The sequence below is a fragment of the Cavia porcellus genome, unplaced genomic scaffold (assembly GCF_034190915.1).
Source record: "Cavia porcellus strain 051 isolate PalLab524CR breed Dunkin Hartley unplaced genomic scaffold, mCavPor4.1 scaffold_10, whole genome shotgun sequence".
NCBI lineage: Eukaryota > Metazoa > Chordata > Mammalia > Rodentia > Caviidae > Cavia > Cavia porcellus.
The window spans coordinates 28,591,984-28,615,683 of NW_026947493.1; the positions used below are offsets into that span (position 1 = coordinate 28,591,984).

At 39.6% G+C, this 23,700-nt stretch overlaps 1 protein-coding gene across 4 annotated transcripts in view; it reads right to left on the minus strand.

Moving 5' to 3' along the window:
• The window catches only part of Ptprg (protein tyrosine phosphatase receptor type G), a 671,458-nt gene that overhangs the window by 212,261 nt on the left and 435,497 nt on the right, over positions 1 to 23,700 (minus strand). For all 4 annotated transcript variants that reach the window (XM_003480132.4, XM_063257832.1, XM_013143912.3 and 1 more), the window contains exon 5: positions 7,543 to 7,638. In XM_003480132.4, coding sequence (XP_003480180.2) covers positions 7,543 to 7,638 — 96 coding nt within the window. The remainder of the gene's footprint in view (positions 1 to 7,542; positions 7,639 to 23,700) is intronic.

A 23,700-nucleotide genomic window follows, 5' to 3' on the forward strand; every position in this document is an offset into this window, starting at 1 on the left:
CTCTTAATTAAGTAACGCTTCACCAACAATTAAATAGTCCTCTGTAATGTCCACTAAGAAGAAATTTGAAATACAGGCCATTTGCAGACAGGAGATAAACTGAAAACACCTGATGGGCTATAAATCCAGTGTAGTACAACCAAAAATCCATTGCAGAATTGCATCTGAATATTAAGAATGACTCTGGTCTTTGTTTAATGTTAAGTTCTATGAAATCAATTAGCTGTTAAAATAGTTTAATTGGAACACATGTATTGTAATTTTTGTGTATGTAAAAATAGTGTTCTTAACCCAAAAATTCTGACCTTGCACTTCTAGGTAATGTAGTGAAAGAATTGAACTTATAACTGGATAAAGCCAGGAACATGGAAAATGTGAAAAAGACAATGTTCAAACAGCAGCAAGTGGGAAGGAATAAATTAATATCATATTAGTTTACTCCAACGATCCACATAGCTGTCTTAAGAAGGTAGTTTTGAATGATCTGCCATTTTCTTTTACACAAACTGACACAAACAGTTATTGGTGGGCTTTTTCTTTTCTTCGGGTATTCGGAGGTGGGAGTCTGGACCATGGAGTAAAACCACTAACTTGTTCTCATTCTTACCCTCTCCCCCTCTTCTCCTCTCTCTGAGTAATGGCTCTTGTTTCACACTCAGAACCAGTGGGGAAAAAATTAGAGCTATCTATAGAAATGATAAAAAGTCTATTCTTTATAAAAAAAAAAGCAAAGAAAAATACTCCTTGGGGATGGTTTAGAAAATCAAAAGATCAATTTATATCACCATGAGTTAAAGGAGGGATGGTTTATACTGCGGTATGGATGTTTTGCTTTGTAGGAGCGTAGAAGATAGAGGAAAAACAGAGTACAAATCTAAATTTTGCAACTAGGAACTTCACTCTTGAAAGGAAGTATTTATCCCTTTACAATTACACACGAGATATAATTCCCATTCTTTTGATGCTTTGTGTACCTGACCTCTTCCATCCTCGTCCGTATCCCAGTGACAAGATAATGACCACTATAAAGAATCAAGCCACCCCTTTTCAAAACATACACTTCACAGTTACTTTGAGGGTAGGATCCAATTCTGAATATAACTGCAATTTCTGTGGAGCATGGCACACAGAAGATGTTTAATAAATACTGCAGAATGAACAAATGAGTTAGCAAGTGGAAGCATACATGACTAGAGAAGACAGCAATTTTTGCATCTTGTTCACTTAAGAGACTTGAAAGAACAAAAGAAGGAAAACAGGAATACAGCAACCATCACAAAGAGACCACAGAAAGGAGATATGGAACAAAGATGCATTCAGAAGCCAGAAAAAAAAAATCAAATAATCCAAAATATCTTCTTTACATACATTCTGAGATAAAAGCATTTAGGTAGGGAACTTTATGAAAACATTCTCAGAAACAGATATATCCAGATAGTTCTGGCACTAACAAACTCCTGTAGGCCTCTGAATGTACTCATATAAAGATTTTTCAAGTCCTGTTGCTTCTTCACAACTACAGTCACAAATACAGAGATGGATTCCTTTAATAATATGTTGAGTCTTGCGGAGGCCTAGGTCACAGGTACCACCCTCAGCAAATCATGATGCTCATGTGCTTCATATTCCATGGTCCTGATGATCTCAAGAGTCTTATGCTTCCAATATAACCACCCCCCTCTTTGGGTGTGCACAATACATGGCCAGCTCGCCCCTACTTTTTTGAAAATGAAGTCATTAACGGTGTGGTAGGACCTAGAGATCTCCTTTGATTCCATCCTAATGATACGCATTTCCAAAAACAGCTAATACCAGGCATTGATGTAAGGGTCAGGGAAAGGGGGTAAGGTGGATACAAAGAGAAGAACAAGCCATGAGGTATCAACGAATCTATATTCTAGTAGTAGTCTCAGGTTTTATGTCTCACAATGCCTGTTTCTAACACCACTTAGTTGACAGGTTATCAGGAGATCCTATTCCTAAACAGCCTACAAAGGTTTCCATTAAGGTCAGTTAAGTATTTGCACAGTCAAGTCACAGTGTTAGCCACGTGCAAGAGATGCAATCATAAGAAAGACACAGTAGAGATGAACTCACAGGAGAAAGACACAAGAAAGTAAGTAAAACAGCAGCTTCAATACATGGTGGGATGCTAGACTGCAGGATCAAAGGAAGGACAAATCACTTTACCTCTGGTGGGGGAGCAGAGGATGCCAGCGGGGAAGGTGAAACGCAGGGAAGAGGAGAGACAGGCTTCCTGGCCAGCCTTGGATGGATGAGTCATCAAGAACTCCCCCTGCCTTCTCCATAGCTATAAATAATTCCAGGTGCTGCCATTTCATTTAATTACTAAGCCTCTCCAGATGGAGAAAAATAATTAAGCTGTCTGTAACACCAACTTGATAGAAAGAATGGGTTAGCAACTTGCGAGGCATTTAAGTCCTGAAATTTCCTTTCAACTGTGAAATAAGGGCAGAGATCTAAGCTGGCAAATGATTCCACAGACCTTAGGGAAAATCAAATGACTAATGTCAAATTCTGGGTAGAATTCAAAGACAGATGTAAAAATGCTCTTGTCCAACTGAACCCAACTCTTTCAACAGCAGCAGAACTACTCACAAGACATGACAAAATCTCAGTAGTTGTTGACAATAGTTGCTAAAACAAAACAAAACAAAACAAAAAAAACAGTAACATAGGAAAGATAGCCTACAAACCAGGTGCGATCCAGTTACAGGGGTACCTCAGTTTACAAATACTTCTGTTTGCAAACAATTTGGTCTGCAAACAGAACCGTTTGGCAAAATTTTGTTTTTGTTTGAGAACTTTGCGTCAGGACACAAACATGATCAGGACAATCTTTCCCACACAAACTTGAACAAGGCTATCCTTTCCAGAATCGTGGAACAAATTAGGTTTGTCAAATGAACTTAATATACCTACTGAGTTGGCTTCTCAATATAAACAGGATAATTTTACATTTTGGTGTTTGCAGCAAAGATACACAAATGATACAGAGAAAAAGGAAGTCTGAGGGAATGTCACATGAGAAAAGTTTCTAAATGAAGGTGCTCTTAAAAGAATCATGCATACATTATTTTAAATTCCATGGGATCTACGAAATATACATGAAATTTCAGGCATAAAGGAAAATGGCAACAGGAAAAAGACATAAACTAGATCTTGCCCTAAATTATAAACTCAATGATGATTATGTGCTTCAGGAAAAAGAGAGCTCAACAAACTTACAGAATGGGGAAACCAAAATTCTACAAGCAGCAGATTGAAATCCATTAAGATGATTGCATAGTCAGAAAGCACTTTGGTCCCAGTGGAAAAATAGAGGGAGCTGTTACAGGAACAATGGTGAAGAAACAGATAGGAAGCAAGAAAAACTCAAAATTGGAGCCCAATTCAGAGAATGGCAATGGAAAATTCTTGGTCTAAAAAACACAGGCATATTTCAAAACAAGGTCATTCAGAGTACTGATATTCTCTTTTTTATAAATTTAAACTGCAGCAGTTAAATCATTCTGAATTATTTTTAAAAGCTAAATACTCTTCCACAAATTGCCTAATTATTCCAGTGACTCTACTTCATGTAAACTTGACTTTTAATATTTCTTTATTTATTCAAATAATCCATGGAGAGCACTGGAATCAAAGAATATTTTAAAGGAGAACTTGAGTAACTTTCATTATTTTATATTTCCACAAGCATTCAAATCAAGTTAATAGTGGAAAACAGTGTGCTACTTTAAAAACAAAGTAATTATTCTAATTGTATACTCACATTAATTAACAAAACAGGCATTTATTCTCTTGTGTGGTTTAACAACCGATTTCTATATCCCTTGTAAATTGCTTATTTCAGATTTCTTTATGTAAGCATATCCTTGAAAACAAACTTTACTTTTACCTATTCCTCATCCTTCTGGAAGGCTGCTAACCCAAAGGTAGCCTGTGTGAATTAGAAAAAGGGAACCATTCTTGCAGACACATTACTACCCCGTGCTGGGAAACTGTAAAAACAATTCCACTCGCCAGGGGCTGAGCAGAGAGCAACTCTCTGGGTCAAGAAGTGAGCACTCTGTGGAGCTGGCAAGGATTCAGCTTCACACCCCAAGGTGCTCACACCATAGGCTTGGGTGAAAGTGTTTGTCATCTTTCAGTGACAACAAGGATCCTGTCTGCCACCCAAGTGAGAGATGTCAGCTCTCACTCAGTTACTGAGGTCTATGCCAGGGGTCATGATCTTACGATCACGTTGGCATGAATAAATGAAAGGAACTGCTTGGCAGTTGTGGTACAAGGGGAGGCGTGGCCCTTCCAAAAGAGACAGCCAAATACTGCTAGATCTTGATGACTGTGACATTACCCAGACCTGTAATATAAAACCTCGTCTATTTAACAGGAAAACAACTGAATACTCTATAGGTTCAAAAGATCACACCTATGAGCCAAAGTAGAGCCACAATGCAGGCAATCTCGAGTCTAGGCTATTGAAGGTTTTCTTGGTCAACTAAGCTTGTATCTAGCATGATGCTCTGGCCGCATTAGGAACTTCATCATACCTGGTTACAGCAAGAGCACAGAGAGCAGCAACATCATCCAAAGCAAAAGACACACACGGAGGGAAACTACCCATGCTCGTGAACAATGAGAAAATTAAAGTGTAAGAAAATTATCATTGATTGTAGAGTTTAAGTTCACGTCAAGATTACCAAAGCAGCATTGCCCAGGTATGTGCTTGTTGGTCAGTGGTATTGTGTCACCCTAGATGATGAACCTAAGTCAGGGTGCAGCTCTCTCTAGGTGGACTTGATTTGTTCACTTCTTTTTAGCCCATATCACATGGGATTGTGACAGTGCAGGCCCAGGAGACGCGAGACAATTACGTTCATTACATTTACTGTGGTGCCTAGTACCACTTCTGCCACAGAATTGGTACTAAGTAGGAGATAAGTATTTCTCCGACACCAAAATGTGACATGCCATGTTTGAATTTGGAGATGGATCTCAAGATTTCTCTATTATGGAGAGAAATGCCAAACTCTCATACTTAGTATTCTCAAAGAAAGATTCAAAATTCAAAGATGTCAGAACTGAGGATCCAAGTAGATTCCCAAATTAAAATAACAATAATATTTTTATTTCCATTGAGTAACACAGTGTGAATACAAATATATAAGCACACAGTGGACTGAATTATATGGAAAGCAGGAAACAGCTCGAACCAGGTACTGTGCAAATAAATTCTGTTCTATTTTTAATGATCTGCTCTGTTTTGTTTCTACGAGATAGCAAGCCAAAACTTAGAAAAAGGCCAAACAAAATGGCAAAGCAGTAAATTTCTTCATACGTGAACTATAAGTCATGTCCTAGAATTACTTTACCAATTCAAACCTAGATTCCACAGTGATGTTATTCGTTGGTTTGCCTACCCAAGACACTAATTGATCTTATTTTTAACAAATGTTTCAGAGCTGAAAAAATTCATATTGTCTGCTTCAAACATGTTGTAAATTTCTTCTACTACTCATAAGAATATTCATAATATTCATTTTCCTGTAAGAATGTTTCCCTATTTAGTAGGATCAGGTTGGTCTGAGCAGAAAAGGAAATGACAGAGAAGGTAGGAGAGTAGAGAACCAGAGATCTCCAAGAGGACAATAGCAGAAAGCAAGGCAAGAAGAAACTGGTTCCAAGTCATGGAAAAGATGCTAGTACCACCAAAGGCAAATCAATCATGACTTAGAAGCAGCAGAGGTCTAAACAGAATTTAAGAACTTTCCCAGCAGGGTAATGCCAGAGTGCACTTTTGGTCAGGAAAAGAAGATGAGTACATCAGAAGTCTCTACACAGAAATGGATGGATAGAGATACTTTGGCACAAGACATTTACTAAGTACCTCCTCTGTACTGGAAATCTTACCAGGGACTCATTTAATCACTGATGCAAGCTTCAGGGTGTATTAGTTGTTCCTTCCACTTTATAGGCAGGAACACTGAGGCTGGAAGGCTTATCTACATTGTCATGAAATATGTAGCCAATGCAGAAGAGTTGAGATTCAAAAGCAGATTCTTTTTACTCTAGTGATTAAGATTTTAAAAACTGTCTGTTCCACCGTGTTTCATGAAAATAATCAGGGGAAAGAGATGTACTGAAAAATAATGGAGCAATAACTCCAATATACAACATAACCAATTTCCAAAATATCTGATCATGATCCACAGCAATACACTCTATAATACGACCCATTACACACCCTGCATGCACACTGTACCTAAACAACTAAAAAACTTCTAAAATCTTTACCCTAATTTTATTTTTCTAGTTTATGTTATTTTACTTCATTATTTAAAAATGATGTCTAGGACTCATGGCAATTATTTCACACCCACTAGCAGAACAGGAACCTAAGATCAAAAACTGGTGCAAGTACAAAAGGATTCTGACATCAGGGATAATACCAGGCATTTCACGTTGTCACCTATAATCTTCTCTGGAGTCTTTCTCCAAGAAGAGGGAGAGAGATGGTAAAGGGGGACAGATGAGCAAGATGGAGAGAACTGGCAATCACATGTCACCCACTACAAAAGGCAGTGAAATTAACATCCTGGGAACCAGACTGGTGCCACCACGGTGACACAGCAGCTAGCTAAGAATGGCAGACAGTGAAGACTCATGTTGGGGAAGCCTAGGATGTTTTCAATTCATGTTCCTTTGAGTGGTTAGGAAGATCCCTTTTCCCAACAGTGACTCTTTGGTAAAATGTGGCTTTTTGGCAAATTTTTAGGGTAAGAGGCAAATCACTTACTTGGTACTCAGTTTACCTTTCACACATAAAAAAGATCAGGTCCCCTACTGACAACCTGGTTAAGTTATTCACTGATCCATACTACTTTAATCTGACTCGACTTGCTGCATGGGCAGCATTATCTATGGTAGAATGCAAGGTTTTGCTTCTATGTGCAGAGCTATGAGCATTAATCACAAGAGCTATGAGCATTAATCAACATAAACATATTCAAAGAGAAAGGCTAGGAATTCCTAAGTACACTAACTTTGAAAGAGTGACAACAAAAACTTTAGTTACCAGGGAAATTTCTGAGATGGGGAAAAAAGGGATCTCTTCAGAGAAGTGATTGGTGCAATTTATTAATCTAGCTGCAAGTAATGTCAAATCTTAAAGTTGCTTGAAATAAAACCACTTTTTTTTTACATCAGCCTCTTAATATGCTGAAGGAACCTGTTCAAAACGCTTCAGCAGCAAAGTAACTTAGATGATAAATGTGTTCTTCAATCTGTGCACCAGTCAAGTAGCAATAAAATCAGAATAATTCATGCAAAAATTTTCATTATGTTTCTAAACATACTTATTTACATTTTAAATCACACATTAGACAATATGAAATATCTTTCATTTAGACAGGTGTGAACTAGAAAACAGATGCATTCATTAAACATGGAACAATTCAGTGAATTTAAAAAAATGCAGGAAACTCTCTGGCTGAAGAACTTCAGCCATTGCTAACTTACTTGAAAAAATATGGCCATGGCTCCAATTATTCTGTTCTCAGAAATTGCAGTTTGAAAGCTGTCAAAGTCATCTGGATTGTAGAAGAAAATCTGCATCTGTAAAACAACAATTGAAAAATGCATTAGGCAATTTTCAATCTATGCAAAAGTAAAAAATAATGCAGTGTGCCCACATTTCCTCCCTTACTAAAATCTTGCCATTTATTGATCTGTACTCTTCCTTTGCTAAAGTATTTCAGACTGTAGCCATGACAAAATGACAGCATGTCATTTTTCCTATTAACTTCAGAACCTGTCGCATCTTCCTCCACAACAAAACTACATTCCTACCACCCTAAAATAATAAATAACACACATACTTCTTTATTACTTATTACCCAGAGCACAGTGAAATTTTCCTATTAAGAGGCAAGATTTCATTGATGTTAAACAACTTGAAGTACAAAACTAAGCTTGTGGGGTTCATTCCCTAAGTTAAAATAGTAATTGAGCACATTTTTATAAAAAAATTACAAGCAAGTGATGAAGGAGAAATTGAAGGAGTATCTCAGTAGCTTTGAGAAATAGTCCAAAGGATGTATTTTAGGAAATTCACCAAGAAATGTAGTGGTAATGATACTAGCGCACTTTACATTTTACCGCCTGGAAAGAGCCACCCTGTACATTATCTCACTTAATGCTTTTAACAAGTCCTGTGAAGATAGGACAGGGATTATTATGCACAAGTAGAGGAGAGGAGGTAGTGCACCAGGAACTTAACATTAAATTGCCTAAGACTAAACGTCAGAGATTTGAAATTCCAGGTGCTCTGATTCCAACCTTAAATAGCTCCTTTTATACTGCACTGGCTTCCATTTCTTATTCAATAATCAAAACACAGATATCCTCTATTCAATTCCATTTATCTATGTGTCTGTTTTTGTTCCAGTCTCATGCCATTTCTATTATTTTTGCTTTTTAATACAGCTCGAGGTCAGGTAATGTGATGCTTCCTGCTTCATTCCAGTTACCCAAAATTGCTTTTCCTATTCTGGGTCTCTTCAGGTTCCATATTAATTTTAGGATTGTGTTTCACTATGTCTGTCAAGTATGTTGTTGGAATTTTGATTGAGACTGCACTGATTTGCTTAACAATATTCATTCTGCCTATCAATTCTGCCTAGGAGAAGGGATGGCATCTTTCCATTTTTTGTCATCTTCTTCAATCTCCTTTTCCAGAGTACTGTAGTATTCTTTGTAAAGGTCCTTCACTTCTTTGGTTATGCTAATACCTAGGCAGGCTAATATCTAGGTATTTCATTATTTTTGATGTTACCATGAATGGTACTGTTTTCATGATAATCTTGTTTAGTTCACTATTAGTATACACAAAACTCAATGAATATGTATCGTAAGTGTGAGATAAGATTAACAGTATCAACAAGAACAAAAATGGAAAAAGGAGATTTGGAAGAAGCAGGGAAATGAAAGAGGATTAAAAAAAAAAAAAAACCAAAAACCAAGTTGTATTATGTATATATACCCTCTCTCCAAGATGACTGTAAACTGTAGGCCCCGCAAACACATGCTAATGAAAATAAAGTCTTCCCCCCAAAACACAGTTAATACAATTTAATAATCATTGAATGATCTGAATGCTTGATCACACTGCCTTGATATTTAAAAAAGACTCAGAAAACATCAGGCCACAGAGGCAGCTTCTTGGCCCACCTGCCTGGGAAGCCTCCAGCAAGCTACTTCCTGAGCACCAGCTTTCACTGAGTGTGAAGCCAAATTCTTCCAATGGATGAGGATCAGACACATTAGTGCAGTACACAGCACATGCTCACATACCCCACCCCTACCATGCTTCTCACCATGCCACCATCACGGGTGCATGGTGAGGCTAACACGTGGCAGACTTCTGAACATTCTACCAAGAACTAGTTCCACTGAGTCTTCCAGAATGACTTTACTTCTTACCAAAAGAAAGTGAAACAGAACAAAAACTCAGATGTCCATCTTTAGTCCTCTTTCATTTCCCCACTTTCCATATGATGGGATTTTCTATAACAGACTAAAGCACAACACACCAGGTACGAGTCTGAAGATGTGACACTGAACAATAAATTCCCAGTAGGCGAAGCCAACTCAGTAACTACATGAAGGACAAATCCAAAGGAAATGGGGCCCTGATGACTGAATAACAATACCTGATTCTGGTAGTTTCTCAGAAACTTGTTTCCTTTAGTTTTGGACAGTTTAAGACATCATGAATTTACACTGAGAAAAAGCCACTCCCCATGTGGAATAGATCAAAACAGTTTAACACAAGGTGAATTGCTTTGGGTACAACCCTACTAGCCCAGGAAAAAAACTCCACATAGGTATATTCAGAAAACTGCACGTCACTTTCCTTTTACCGCAGGCCCTCAAATTAAGTGGGTTTACAAAAGGCTTCTATACCTCGGCCCATGCTCCAGGGTGCTATTGTTTAGTGCATCACCTGAATAGTGTGTGATAGAAAATACTTTAAGATCTCTTTCAGGGCATTTTCATTTACAACTAGGTAAGGGAAAGCATTCTGAGAAAATCTGAGTTGAGCCCCTTCCACCTGGATACCCACCTGGATACCCATCTGGATAACAACACATCTCAAAGAGGGAACAAGAGCACAGATTGGAAATACCAGTTTTCCCTGTTATTTCTCTCCAGTTGTGGTCTACTGAATTATGAGAACATCTGAAACTATCCCAAACATGAAAATAAAGAGATATGGTTTGGCTGAGTGAAACAAACTCTAAACATCCTTTGCTATTGTTGAGTCACATGTGGATCCAGGCTTGAAATCTATTTTGCAAAGGCATCACTGGCAGGTGTTAGGAGGAGCTACCAAGCACTTTGAGAAAAACCTACTTTCTGCACTGTTCTCAAAAGCCATACCCAAGACCCTTGCTTCAGAATTCCTCAAAGTGTGCTCTGTCTGGTAATGAAGACCTAGTGATGCTTGCTACCTAACAATTCTCCATCAAGAAACCTGGTACAAGAAATGAGCAGACACCGAAAACCCAACAATAAAGAAATCTATTAACTATTCTATATATTCTTTACCTCATTTCGCTTTGACATTCCCATGTGTCCAGATATACTGACACACACACCACACAATTTCTGCATGACCCCCCCACCAGTTGAAAGCAAATGGCAGAGAATATATCCCTGTATCATTCCATATTTCAGCATAATTTCTAAGGACAAAGGCATTGGCTGCATAATGATTACATATAATTATTAAAATTAGCAGATTTCACATGGATGCAATATTATTTCTAACTCATAGATCATTTGGACATTTTGGATCATTGTTTGGTTCTGGGTCTAGGATCCAGCCTAGGCTCACACTCTGCCAAGTAGCCATGTCTACCTATGTCTTCCCCTCCCACCCCAATGGTATCTGATACCACTCCTCTGTTTATTTTTGTCTTTCTATGCTGTGCCTTTCTCCCACAATTCGATTCAGGTGGTACATTGGGGCAGACCATACCAGTGGCTGCTTGGGTCTATTAGCGCATGCAACCAGGAACCATACGCTGTGGGTTTATCCCAATATGAAAGGTCTTTACCCTGATCACATGGCTAAGGTGTCGTCTGACAGCTTTCTAAACGATAATGCCACTACTTTTCCTTTTGAAATTAAAAAGCAGATTGCAAGGAGATACTCTGTGTGATATCTTGGTCCCCGTCTAATGTTTCGCACTGTTTCTTGCACCCATTGGTGACTTTCTAACTCCTCTATTTCTTATATTTCATTAATGACATTCTCATATCAGGAATAACTTCCCATTTGCCACAGTGCACTTAGGCATTCATTACTTACACCTAGGCAAACTTATTTACTGTTGTTCTTGACTTACGCCATTCATTATTATTATATTCATTACTAATGTCATTTACTTGGATGATCAAGCTGTCCCAGATTTGGCTAGCAGGGCATCCTTCAAAAAGATTCCTCTGTCATTCTGCCATGTTCCCATCATGTTTTATTTTTATGTGCTTCCTTTTTAACAGACACAGATGTGTTGGGCTGCACTTCCACTTTTCCTATCCTTCCTCTAAAATCAACCATTTTTTGAGTGAGTTCTGGTTCTTTATGAGGGACATGTTATTTAAAGACCCAATAATTTTAACTCAATGTTTCCCAAATATACTATTTGAGAAAAGAATATGTTGGTTCTTCAAAAACAGTGTATAACTTAAGGATCAGTGAAGGTATTCCATCCGGGAGCCTCCCTCCAGGGGGAAGAAAGCTGCTTTGACTTTATACAAGTGGTGTCCCTCCATCATGCTGCACTGCCTGGGACACACAGGTCTCCAGATCACAGAACCCAGTGGCCTGAGGTGCAGCCAGTGAGCCAGTGGAAGACGCACAGCAGGCCAGGACCCGAAGGCCAAGGATTCTAGAGTCCTGGATGAGAACCGAAGCCAAGATGGATCCCTCCCGAACCTTAGGTTGGCATGGCTGGGACATTTCTCCAGCCAAAGCAAGGTCAGAGAAAAGCAAAAATATCACATGGTACAAGTTGACAGGTGAAAAACAATCTTTCACAGGAGAAAGGGAATCACACTCAAGTCCTGTCCACGACCAGGGAGCACCTGCTAAAACATGTGGGAAATGCCTACCAGAATGGGGCCACTGCCACCAAGTAATGGTGAGGGTGGGCACAGGGCAGAGCAGTGATGGCAGCTGGTACTTTGTCATCCCAGGGTACTAGGATGAGAGGTACAAGTCACACATGTCCGCTTATTCTCCCTTCTCTCTTGTGGTGCGCAATTTCCCCTTATCCTTAAAAAGACTATTTGCCATTTGATTTTACACACCACACACACATGATCATGTACACCCTGGTTTCCAATGAGTATCATTGTTCACATCAGACTTAATGAACAGAAAGTAACTAACCTGAAAATTACAGTTGTGTATATTATTATTAATATCATTTCTCAGATACTTAGTGAGGGCCTACTGGATGCCAGGTACTGTTTTGCTATGCATTAATACCAGTGAAGTAAGGTACCATACCATAATTCTCATTTTACTTGCCAGAAAAGCAAAGATTTCCAAAAATTTATACAGCTCCTAAGGAAGGACAGTGACAGTTGGTACAGAAAACCTTTCTTACATCAGAGTTCAAGGCCTTAATCACTGTGGCTGCCTTCCAAAATGCAACAAGATTTGCTTAATGTTCATTCTGGTTAAGGCACCATGACTAGTGAGAAAGAACACAAATGATGCCTGGGAAGACTAAAATATCACTAATGAGACAAGGTTAATTTTTTTGAATGCTAGAGTTGAATAAACGTATTACAAAGTAGCATAAAACAATGAACGGATCATGGTCAAGCAGAGATACATAAACTGAATATCAATTTAACACAGGCAATAGCTTGGAGACATTTTCCTGAAGGTGAACTCTGTTATCCTCTAACGTTACAGCTGTGTGGCTCAGGCAGTGCTCAGGCTACTGGGACAACAAAAGAAGAACTGTGCGTGGCGCCACAGTGGAAAATCCAAAAGCCTCTGCAGATTTAGAAAGCTCTACAGTTTTATTTCCCCGTGAAAACTTGTAATTCTCCCACAGATACCCCATTGTGGCCTAAGATAAACATAAAAAACAAAGATGAATTAAGTAAGAAAACAGCACAGAGATCAGGGAAAAGGAAAGATCCTGAATGGTCCGGCAGACATCTCCAGGGTGCTGGTGTGAAGTTTTAATATAAGAGACCAACAGAGGCTGCAGGAAAGAACGCTCAGGGAGGGATGAGACATGAAGGGTGATGCAGAAGGCAACTGAAGAATTAAAAAATCACAGAAGAGGTGCAGAAAACAGCACCACAGGGGAAGCATGTTTCTCTGACCACACAACCACACTTGTGTTAACCTACACTGAGCCAGTTGGAGGAAGCTGGGGAGCAAGGCATGGTTGCCTAGGAATAAAAACGTGTAGTGAAGCAAAGTAAATAGCTAATCACACCTTATGACCTGCAAGTTTTACTTTTTTGACGATTTCAGAATTGAGGTTTTATGAAGTAATTTTTTAATCCAATGTGGTTTTTCAATTCTGCTGTATCTTAATCATTATTAAACCAGATTGCATGCAGGTGTCACATGACTTTCTAACTCTCTCAATAGGCCAAATCTATCAGACAGGAAAATCTATGCAGGCAGGCAGGGAAGTCTGCCTGGTTCAAGAGTGTGCTCCCAGTGCTGTTCACGGCAAATGCCACTAATTTATTCCTGGAGTGAATTAAGTAATTGGGGTTCTGAGTATCTTGAAATGAGGGCAGTCAAGTGATGGACCCATAAACTCCCTCAAGAAGGTCTTGCTATTCCCTAGAATAAATAAAACCAGTGGCAAGGGACGATTAGGACAATGAAAGAACAAAGGAATTTAAACCAGAGTAAATGGTTCGGAAGGTATAAAAATACGTCAAAACCATGCTGAAATATTTAAGTGGCCAGAGGTATGATTCTGCTAAACAGAAAGTACATACATTACATTTTCTGAATCTACATGAAATTCGAACAATTTCCTAAATGACTGGCCTGAAATTTTAATGCTCAAACAAAAGAAAGTCTCTGAACTTTAAGGAGAAAACTGAGAGACTACATAATATATAAAAACATATGCTTTGAGTTCTATACTCTGAGTACAGAACTCTGGATACAGTTTTTATTACTTTTTAAAAAGGATTTTTATTATATTCATGATAAATTTTGGGGAAATGTGCTCAACACTTAACTCTGGTGGGCATTATGAGTAAAGCAGACCCTGCTGCTTAATATGGCTGGGTCTCACCTAATCTGCTGAAGGTACAAGCTCCCTCTTGAACAAGGAGAAATTATGCTTCCAGATTGCATTGAAGAAATTCTATCTGAATTTCCAGCGTTTAGACTTCACTCTAAAACAGAAAACTCAGACTGCAAAGAGACACCTATATGTGTGTGTCGGGTATGACACAGGGCAAGACTGCTAGAATCCAGTGACCTCTGTGCTGCATTGAGCTCTGCCCCCTACCATCTCCATCTACCTGTTTCTATTAGGCTGTGGCTATGGAGAGGGTGGGCCCTGTTACACCCAGTGCTCTCTGAATCTTACAGACCCGTGTCCATGCAGCAGGCAGAACTGGGCAAGCTGAGATGAAGACATAAGCAGGACCCAAGCTGTGTGGAGAAGACAGTTTAGGGGTCACGGCTGTAAAGCCCAGGTCACTCTGACCTTGTAGGATCTGCTCACAAACCTGCATGAAGCACGTGCTTTAGAAAAATCACAACAATCTAAACAGCTCTCATTTCCCTGTTATTATGGAAATAATAATTATTCTTACTTTCCCTATGAGAAAAGATATATAAATTAAGGTGAAATCAAACCTCTCAATAGGCCAGATGGTACTAGAAAGAAGCTCACAAGGGAGCTCTGTGCAGTCTTTATTGGAAGAGTATTTTTAGAAGAGCCAAGTTTCAAAGAATAGCAGGTATTTTGCATCTTGCAGTCAGGGTAGCATTGAAATAAACATTCTGAAAGGCGTGCTTTATAAATTATCATTAATCACAGAGCACGGTGAGTCTTACTCATTTCCCTTTTCACTTGCCCTGGAACATGGAATTATCTTTAACTCCTTTATAGCAGAAATCTGGATTGCTGGAAGACAACGTATACACCAAAGTTATGAGCTACACAAATGGGTTGGGAGGATTTGGGGAATCTCTTGAAAGAGTACCTAGGCGTAACCTGTTTATTCCATTATAAGTCTAATTATTAGTTGATTTTCAGAGTTTCTGGCTCAGTGATGCATGTGATTAATCCAATGAATATTTAAGTTTTGTGCCTATCCCTTAATAGGGAAGAGTTCAGGCCGCTGGCTACGGTAAGTAAATTTTTCAGGGATTTACTAATATATAATTCACAAGTTATTTTTTATAGTTTAGCATAAGCTTGTAAACAAACGAGGCAGTCTCAGCATCTGGTGGAATGGTGGCCGTATCACCATACCACGTATTTAAGAAGGAGAGCAATAAACCATAGTCCTCCCAATCTGTGTGGTCCAGTGAAGGTTAGTTATGCTTGCTCAGTCTTAACATTTCTGAATAAAATGAATAAAATCCATGTTACTAGGTAACAGTGAGTATTAAATACAATAACCAAGTAATCTTCTACCATGTCTGGCATACTATAAACACCAGTTTGTTCATATGTCTTTAAATTTTAGTTAAAGAGAATAAAAGGGAAGAGAAGAAAATTACAAATAAGTAAGAAGACTATTTGCAATATGTTCACTATAAAAGTGACCCAAATGATAACCAATAATCATATGGATAAGTGGAAACGGTAATACAATGGAATGTCCATTAGAATGGTCTCCAACCTTAGGCAACCTTACAGGCGAACAGAGTCAGAAGCAGAATCCAATAAGCCAAATCCAAAATTGGGAGGGAGGAGAAGGAAAGGAGAGAGAAGGAAGCCGCGGAGGAAAGCATAAAGAAGGAAGGGAAGGAAGGAGGCAATAAAGGAGAAAGCAAGGAGAGAAGGAAGAAAAGAGGAAGGAAAGGGTGGGAAGGAAGGAAGGAAGGAAGGAAGGAAGGAAGGAAGGAAGGAAGGAAGCAGAGAGGGAAGGAGAGGAGAAAGGAAAGATGGATAACAGGGGAAAAGTCCACACTTAAAGGCAGGCAGGATGCTCCCCCAGGAAGTAGGAACTCTGGCAGGCACTGAGTGTGTTTCTAAGTTCTCCTCCTTATCAAGGCACTGTTACAAGGACAGCAAAAGACATCCAGCTGGACACCTATTTGTGAATGTCCCTCCTTACATATTCTACTTCAGCTGTCAGCAAATAAAGTTAGTGAGATGGCAGTAAGTTAGAAACTGAAATGACCTATACTCACAGTCTGGAGAACAGCGCAGAGTCACGTTTGACTGTCTCTTCTGCACCTACGTGATGGAATGTAGGTACTCTAAATGTGGGGAATAAGGCCAGATTGAATTCATCTGCTTGACAGAGCAAGGTTCACAGTCTACTCCTGGGCATCTAGAATCTCTCCGTGCTCTCTCTGACTCGTGGGAGAGGCTGCAGGTGATGCCAAGAAGGCAGCCTGTGCCCCAGTACACTCCAAGACGGCTGCTCCAACACATTCCAAGGCTTTACGTCAGCTGCTTTAGTTCTCACCTCCACTTCCGGGGGAGGGGCTAACATTTGTCCTGTTTCATACCGAATGAAATTCAGGGTAAGCTATTAGGTCTGAGAAGTAACAAAGCTGGGATTTGATGGCAGTCTCACACACTTGACTTGCCTGACTCTGACATTTTGATCAGAATGGCTTAGCAAAGAGAACTACTCACCATCAAGTGCTGCTAGGGATCTAAGCCAGAAGCTTCCAGAGCAGTGGTCCTTAACCAGGGTGATTAAGCACCTCAATGGAAATTCAGTTACCCAGGTCTAAAGCTGTTTTGGTTGTCACTAGTGTGGGGTGCTAACTGGTGCCAATACCCTGGGTAGAACTTTCAGTCTTTCTTTGCCTTCCCACTGCTGCAGCTTTGATGGGGAGAAGCAGATCACCTGCAATGTTGCCCCCAAATGGCAACCTGGACGTGGCTCTCATCTACTCCCCAGGACACAGTCATGACTTTGTTTTCCATTCAGACACCACTTTCTTTCCTTGAACAGGTGCTTTAATGTGAAAAGCTGGTTCTGGATTGCAGTGGGGCTCACTCCTTAGAATCAAGGAGAGGAGTATTGCTGGGTGCATCTGGAACTCATTTGTATTTCAAAAACACAAGAACCATCACCACAGTGTTTATGCTCTTTGTAATATAAAACTTTTTAGAAATTGCTTTGTACTTGGGAGTAACAGCCACATGATTCACCATGAAATGAAGTCTGGAAAATCATTTTGGGTAAATGGACCTATAAATTCAATAGATTTTCCATGACAACATAGACTGCAACACTCAACCACAAATAAAAGGTTATAAATCATTCAAAACCAACTAGGAATCAGCAATATGTCTCCCATTTTGAAATACAAGAAACCTGAAATTGAGTTTATTTGTTACTTATTCACCCAAAGTTCCCATTACAGTTCTTTCCTCACTTTTGAAATTGTATTTTCTACCCAATGATAGGTTCTGGGGAAATTATGATGCCATAAATTTGCAATTAAGCTAAATAAAATTAACAACTGCAGTGTCAATTCAGTTGCATCTCCCTGCCTTCTCCCAGCCTAAAGTCCCTGAGAAAGTGTGCGCAAAGGCATGAAACACACAGCTTTGTCCCAAAAATGGCACTTTGCCCTGTACTGCTGAATGTCGCCAAGGTCTTCCTAAGAAAAAAGTTCATGCAAAATATTTCTTGAGAACACATATGCAAGACAGCCTAGAAGCTTCCCAAATGCTCTTGAATGACCTAGGGATAATCTCCACAGAACCATTGTTAAGATCAGGTGGGTCAATGGATCTAGAATATTGTGCTTTGAATATATTTGGGGAGGCTGAGACTGGAAGATTGCAAATTCAAGGCTGGCGTGGGCTACTTAGCAAGTTCGGGGTCATGTCCTGGGAAAGGGATTTTTTTTTTTCCTTATTAAGACACCTTCATAGACTTTTTAATGGTAGTGATTCTTAACTCTTCTTGCTTGTGCAACTCTTGAAAATTTCTATGAAAACTCTAGACCACATGAGATCAGGACTGAAATTCTAAAGAGTTGTGGCAGCTAAGAGGCAGAGTAAAGGGAGGAGGCACAGATAAAAATACATCCTTCTAGGTCACATCCCTGTCACTGAGCCAGGCTCCATCTCCTAATGGTACAGTCAGGTACTGAACTCAGCAGTGAACCAGACAAGTAGAGAATCCTGTGACCCAAGCACCAGCGTAAGATTTTGGGGAAACATTTTTTCTTATCTAAACCAAAGCAGGCATCCAACAACACTGAACACTCTTAAACTTGAAAGTTCTTTAAAATATGTTATTAATAGAGCAAGTCAAGATGAGAAATATTATTTGGTTTTAAAATAGCATGCACCACAATGTGTGTTGTATATGAATACATACAGATATAGCAAACTACAGCAAGCCAAGCCCCACTCCGGGAAAATAACATGAACGGATGTCTATTTACCCAGGGAGAGAGAGTTAGACTGGTTTGGGGCCAAGCAAAGTGTTTGTTCCATCACAAATACTTGCTATTCCATCACACATGCACATTTTTTAAAAAAAAAATCACTAAAATAATAGCTCGTCTAGAGAAAAATCCCCCTTGAAATGAGGAAAAGATGAAAGAAAAATCAAAACAGAAAAGGACAAAACTAAAATTGCTACCACAGGTCCAAAGAAATAAGGTGATTTTAGACCCAATTCAGAGCACCAGGCTCATCAGAAAAGCACTCCCGAAGGAGTGAATGTGTCGGCCTCAGTGACACAGCTCAGCATCACACAGGGGCTGACTTCCCTACCTCCTGATCTTACGACACAGCTCACTATTCATTTATTTCTGCCTGCAATGAAACAAGAGTACTAAATAATCTCACTAGGGCTGCCAAAGAGGGAGGGAGGGAGAGGGAGAGAGACGGGGGGGGGGGATGCTGCTTCCCATCCATGTAGATTATTAATTCAGTTAACAAAGCTGCCCTATTGAAAAGCATATTTATTTAAACTAATAGTTTCTCACCTATCTGGCCCTAAAATTCTAGTGTTTTAAGTACTGGTTCTCCCAAGCCCTATCTTTGCTCAGAAAGATACTAAAGAATTAGAAAGCAAAACAAGGCAGCTCACAGGCAGGCAGGTAAGCATCAATGCTGCTGATCAGGGGCTGATATAAACAGAGGTTCTGGCTCACAGTCAAACGCAGAGGTGAGGGGGAAAGCGGGCCATGATCACAGCTTTGATCACATTCTTGGCTGAAGGATTTGCCTTCCCATGAATTCCCTGGAAAGTGACTTTAGATTTCAGAAATCCAAAGAAAATACATAAGGCATAATCAGAGACAAAATGTAGGGCAAGAGAGAAGATGCTATTTGAAAACAGGAGGCTAAGGTCAAAGCTCGACCTCACCTGTGGCAGCAACTGTGGGCAAATTATTTAATTTTTCAAAGCCTCTGCTCCAATATATGGAAAATTGAGATAAAGCTATCAGATAAGTTTGGGTGGTGATTTTTTTTTTAATGTTGGAGGATTAAATATAATCTTTAAAAATTTGGGGTTGGAACTTAACACCAAAGACAAAATAAGAATTTCACAAAATAAATGGGATGTTATAAACATGATCTTCCTCATTCTTTTTTTAAATATCTGTCAAAAACCATACTTCTATTGAATTGGTTACTTAATATGAATTATTTATGGTATGACTTTTGCTTATTAGATTTTCATATCTTCTCATGCTGGTTCATGTTCTTCCTGCCTGTCCCCAAAACTGTGTTACGAAAAAAAAATTCAAAATAAGAAACCAGGGTGAAGAATTTTACTGTGGATACCTATAAACTCAACTCTGATTCTACCATTGACATTTTAATGCACTTGTTTTCCAAGCAACTGTGCAACCCTCTATCTATTCATTTAAACACGATCTGAATTTCAGGGCAGAGAATGCCAGAGGCACTTTCCAACTGCCCTGCCATGTCTAACTGGTCCCTTAACAATCAGAGGAAGCCAGGCAAAGGTTTTCAGGCCATGGGTCTAAGGCAGAGGATGCTCTGCTGATTTGTAAAGGGGTCAATAACCATTAATGAGAGTATCTTGAAACTCTGCTAGATAAATCTCAGCAGGCAACAGTTAATAATTCAGAATAAAAACAGAGTTTAAAGGAGATTAAAAACAATAAACTATCAAAGCCATAGCTTTATAAAGCCAAGAATCTACAGGAGACAGCATCAGCCAATAATCATTGATTGCCTCCATTCATAACCCATCCTGATTAGCTAACAGAGAAAACAATCAGAAAGACAGTAAGTTAAATGCCGCTGTGCACAAATACTTACTTCTTTTCCTTGTATCAGATCTATAGTAAATAATGTAACAGGGAACGTCCCAAGAAGTCTGGATCCTTACTTCCAAAGTCAGAGGGACATAAACCAGCAAGAGCCATTCTCATGAAACCGGCTGTTCAAATCTTAAGCATGAAAGTATAAACTAAAAGATGCTTAAAATTGGCCACCTTAGTTGGAATTCAAGCAGTGCCATGGATGTTATAAGGGAGGTTCAGGGAGTTCAAGAAGCATTATTTATAACACTAATAGACTAGAAAAGTTCATTGTCAATCTACATGAAATTAATTATATAAAAAGATGTAGCATCCAAAATGTTGAATATTATGCAGCCATTAAAAAGAATGATGGTGATCTGCTATGTAAAGAGGATTGATATAGTGATGGGATTAAAAAGCAAATTAAGCACTACTATACAGACAGTCACCCCATTTTTCAAGTAAGAAGGAAACTATAGAAACACAGAGCAGAAACTGGAACGATCTGAAGAAACTTACTGTTGTTACTTTCAGAACTGAAAGTGCAGGGACTGAGATGAAACAATGAGTTCAATTTTACTCCCTAAACTCAGTGCTGTTTAAAGATTTGTCAATAAGAATTTCTTTTGTAAATATTGGAAGTCACGAGTACAAGACAGCAGCATCCTCAAAGAAAGATTAAAATGGGAATCAAATACCACAGACTTTACTAAATATTGACCTAAAGAATACTACAGAGTCCTCAGTGCCACTGGGCATAAACTTAGTGACATTTCAAAGTGAACCTATCCACAGAACCAGCCTCCAAATGAGGACACAGAAGCCACTCACTGACCAGGCGACTCCTAAGCCTGTCCTAAAAATGATATTCTATGACGCTTTAAAATGATTCTCCACTGACACCTCAGGTCTTAGTCTACACTTTGTTGATGGCTGTTAAGATCAGAGGTTTGCTTCCGGTTCCATGTGTTGCTTTATGGACAACTGGTGTAGAAGCAGAGTTCTGGGAGGGCAAGCAGCAGCTTTAGAGCTGCTGTCCAGGTGACCATTAGAGTCTGGATGGAATGGGTTCTGGGGAAACAGAACTGCAGAGACTACAAGTTTAAAAACTATAATCTGTCATTGTGTGAGCCCCCTTCATGAAATAATGCACAGAGTAAGTGTTTTACAAAGATTTGAGAATTTTATCTTCCTGACAACTCTATCTACATGGGTATGCTGGTGGAATCCTCACTTTAAAGACTTGGAAAGTGAGGTTCAGAAAAAAAAAGTGGAGAAACTGCTCTCAGGACAGCTGTGGGCAGTTGAGTCCACCCCACAGCTCCCACACGTGGAGACAGCCGCTGGCAGGCCACACTGCCTTGCTGCCACGCATCAAGGGCAGAGGCTGGCAGAATATTACTTGGACATGAAGAAAAACCGCATAAACTGGAGGATGAAGGAAGCAAAGGACCTAAAGTCAGAAATCCCTGACAGCTGGCTGAGAATGGCTGTGGCTTCCTGCCCTAATGACCAGGAAAAAACTTTTACAAACTGTCCTGCAGGTGTCACCAGGGTCAACCACACCCTTTCTTGAAGACCTCAGTTCCTTTAGAGACCTGATCTCAAGTGAAATATCATCCCACAGAGCAACTAAAAACATGAATTTTCAGTCTCTTATCAGACTCAATTTTCCCCCCCTGGAAACAGATGATCCTTTATTGTTCAAATGGAAAAAATAAATCTTTATTCTCACTTATTCCAAAACAACTATCATGCCTAAAAAACAAAGGAAATTGATCAAAGAGCATGCACAAAGTGTTTTCAGCCTTTAGCTCCCCACTCCACCTGCCTGGGCATGAATGTGTCACAGCACCTCAAGTCAGTCTTCATTTCATTCTCCCAGTCATCACCAAAACGCACACAGGCCCAAGATGAACTCAGCGAGTGCCAGGCGATCCCCGTTAGCCCAGCACCTTCCTTGCTTCCTTTCCAAATTCCTTGTTCTCATACAGAATGATTCTGCCCCACACGAGACATCAGGTAACATTTGAGGACATTTAGGGTTGGTGCAACTGTGGCAGAGATGCCACTGGGCTCTATCACATCTTAGTAAGCAAAGGATGCTGCCGATCATCCCACAACACACATAACACAAGAAAAGATCAGCTTCAGAAGCCAGCACTGCTCTTGAGGGACACTGTTAGCTATTTATGGACTACACAAAAGAATACTCCAACCCACAGAACAAGGCAAGCAACAGGTGCCTTAGTATTCCATGAGAACAGGACCAATACTTCTTACCAGAGCATACTCCGAAGACAGTCTTGAGTGGAAATGATATACAATGGCTACTTGTTGCTGAATTAAGAAACATAAAATATACTTAGATATGAATTTCCTTAATGTATAATGGCAGAGTTTTCAGAGCCTAGGGTTATGGGATCGCATGATGTTGAGACTCAGTTCTGGCTTGTCTACTAGCTAGGTGCACATTGGAAATGTTATGGTTTTAATCCCCTGACTCCCCACCCCAAAGTGATGTTGCAGTCCTGTACCCCTCTACCTGTGACTGGCAACTTACTTGGAAATAAAGTCTCTGCAGACCAGCAAATTAGGATGAAGACATTAAGATAGGCCCTCACCCAATATGACCATATCCTTATAAAAAGAAGAAATTGGGTCACACACACAGACACAGGATGAATGCCATGCAAAGACAAAAGCAAATAATGCACTAATAAGCCAAGGAGTGTCACAGATTGCTAGCAACCTGCCAGAAAGCTAACAGAAAAGCACAGAAGAGCTTCTCCTTAGCAGCCCTGCAAAGGAAAGAGCCCTGGGTGACCACTCTGAGCTTTGACTTCTGGCCTCCAGAGTCATGACACTGTACATCTGTTCTGAGCCACCTAATTCATGGTGCTTTGTTAAGGAAGCTGTGGGAAATAATACAAAGAACTGTGCATGTCTTCCATATCTGAGGAACAAATTAAATACAACAGCACCTAGTGCTGAAGATTGATGAGAAAGACAATTGTAATCACGTAAAGCAGAGGAACTAGACCATGTCAGAAGCTCAAACAAACAGTAGCTGTTCTCTCATTAGCAGGCTTGGCTGTAATGATTTGAGCCATTTCTGCTCTCTTTCTGTTGTACTTCCACCTTTTTTTCTCCCTAACATGTTTTGCAAT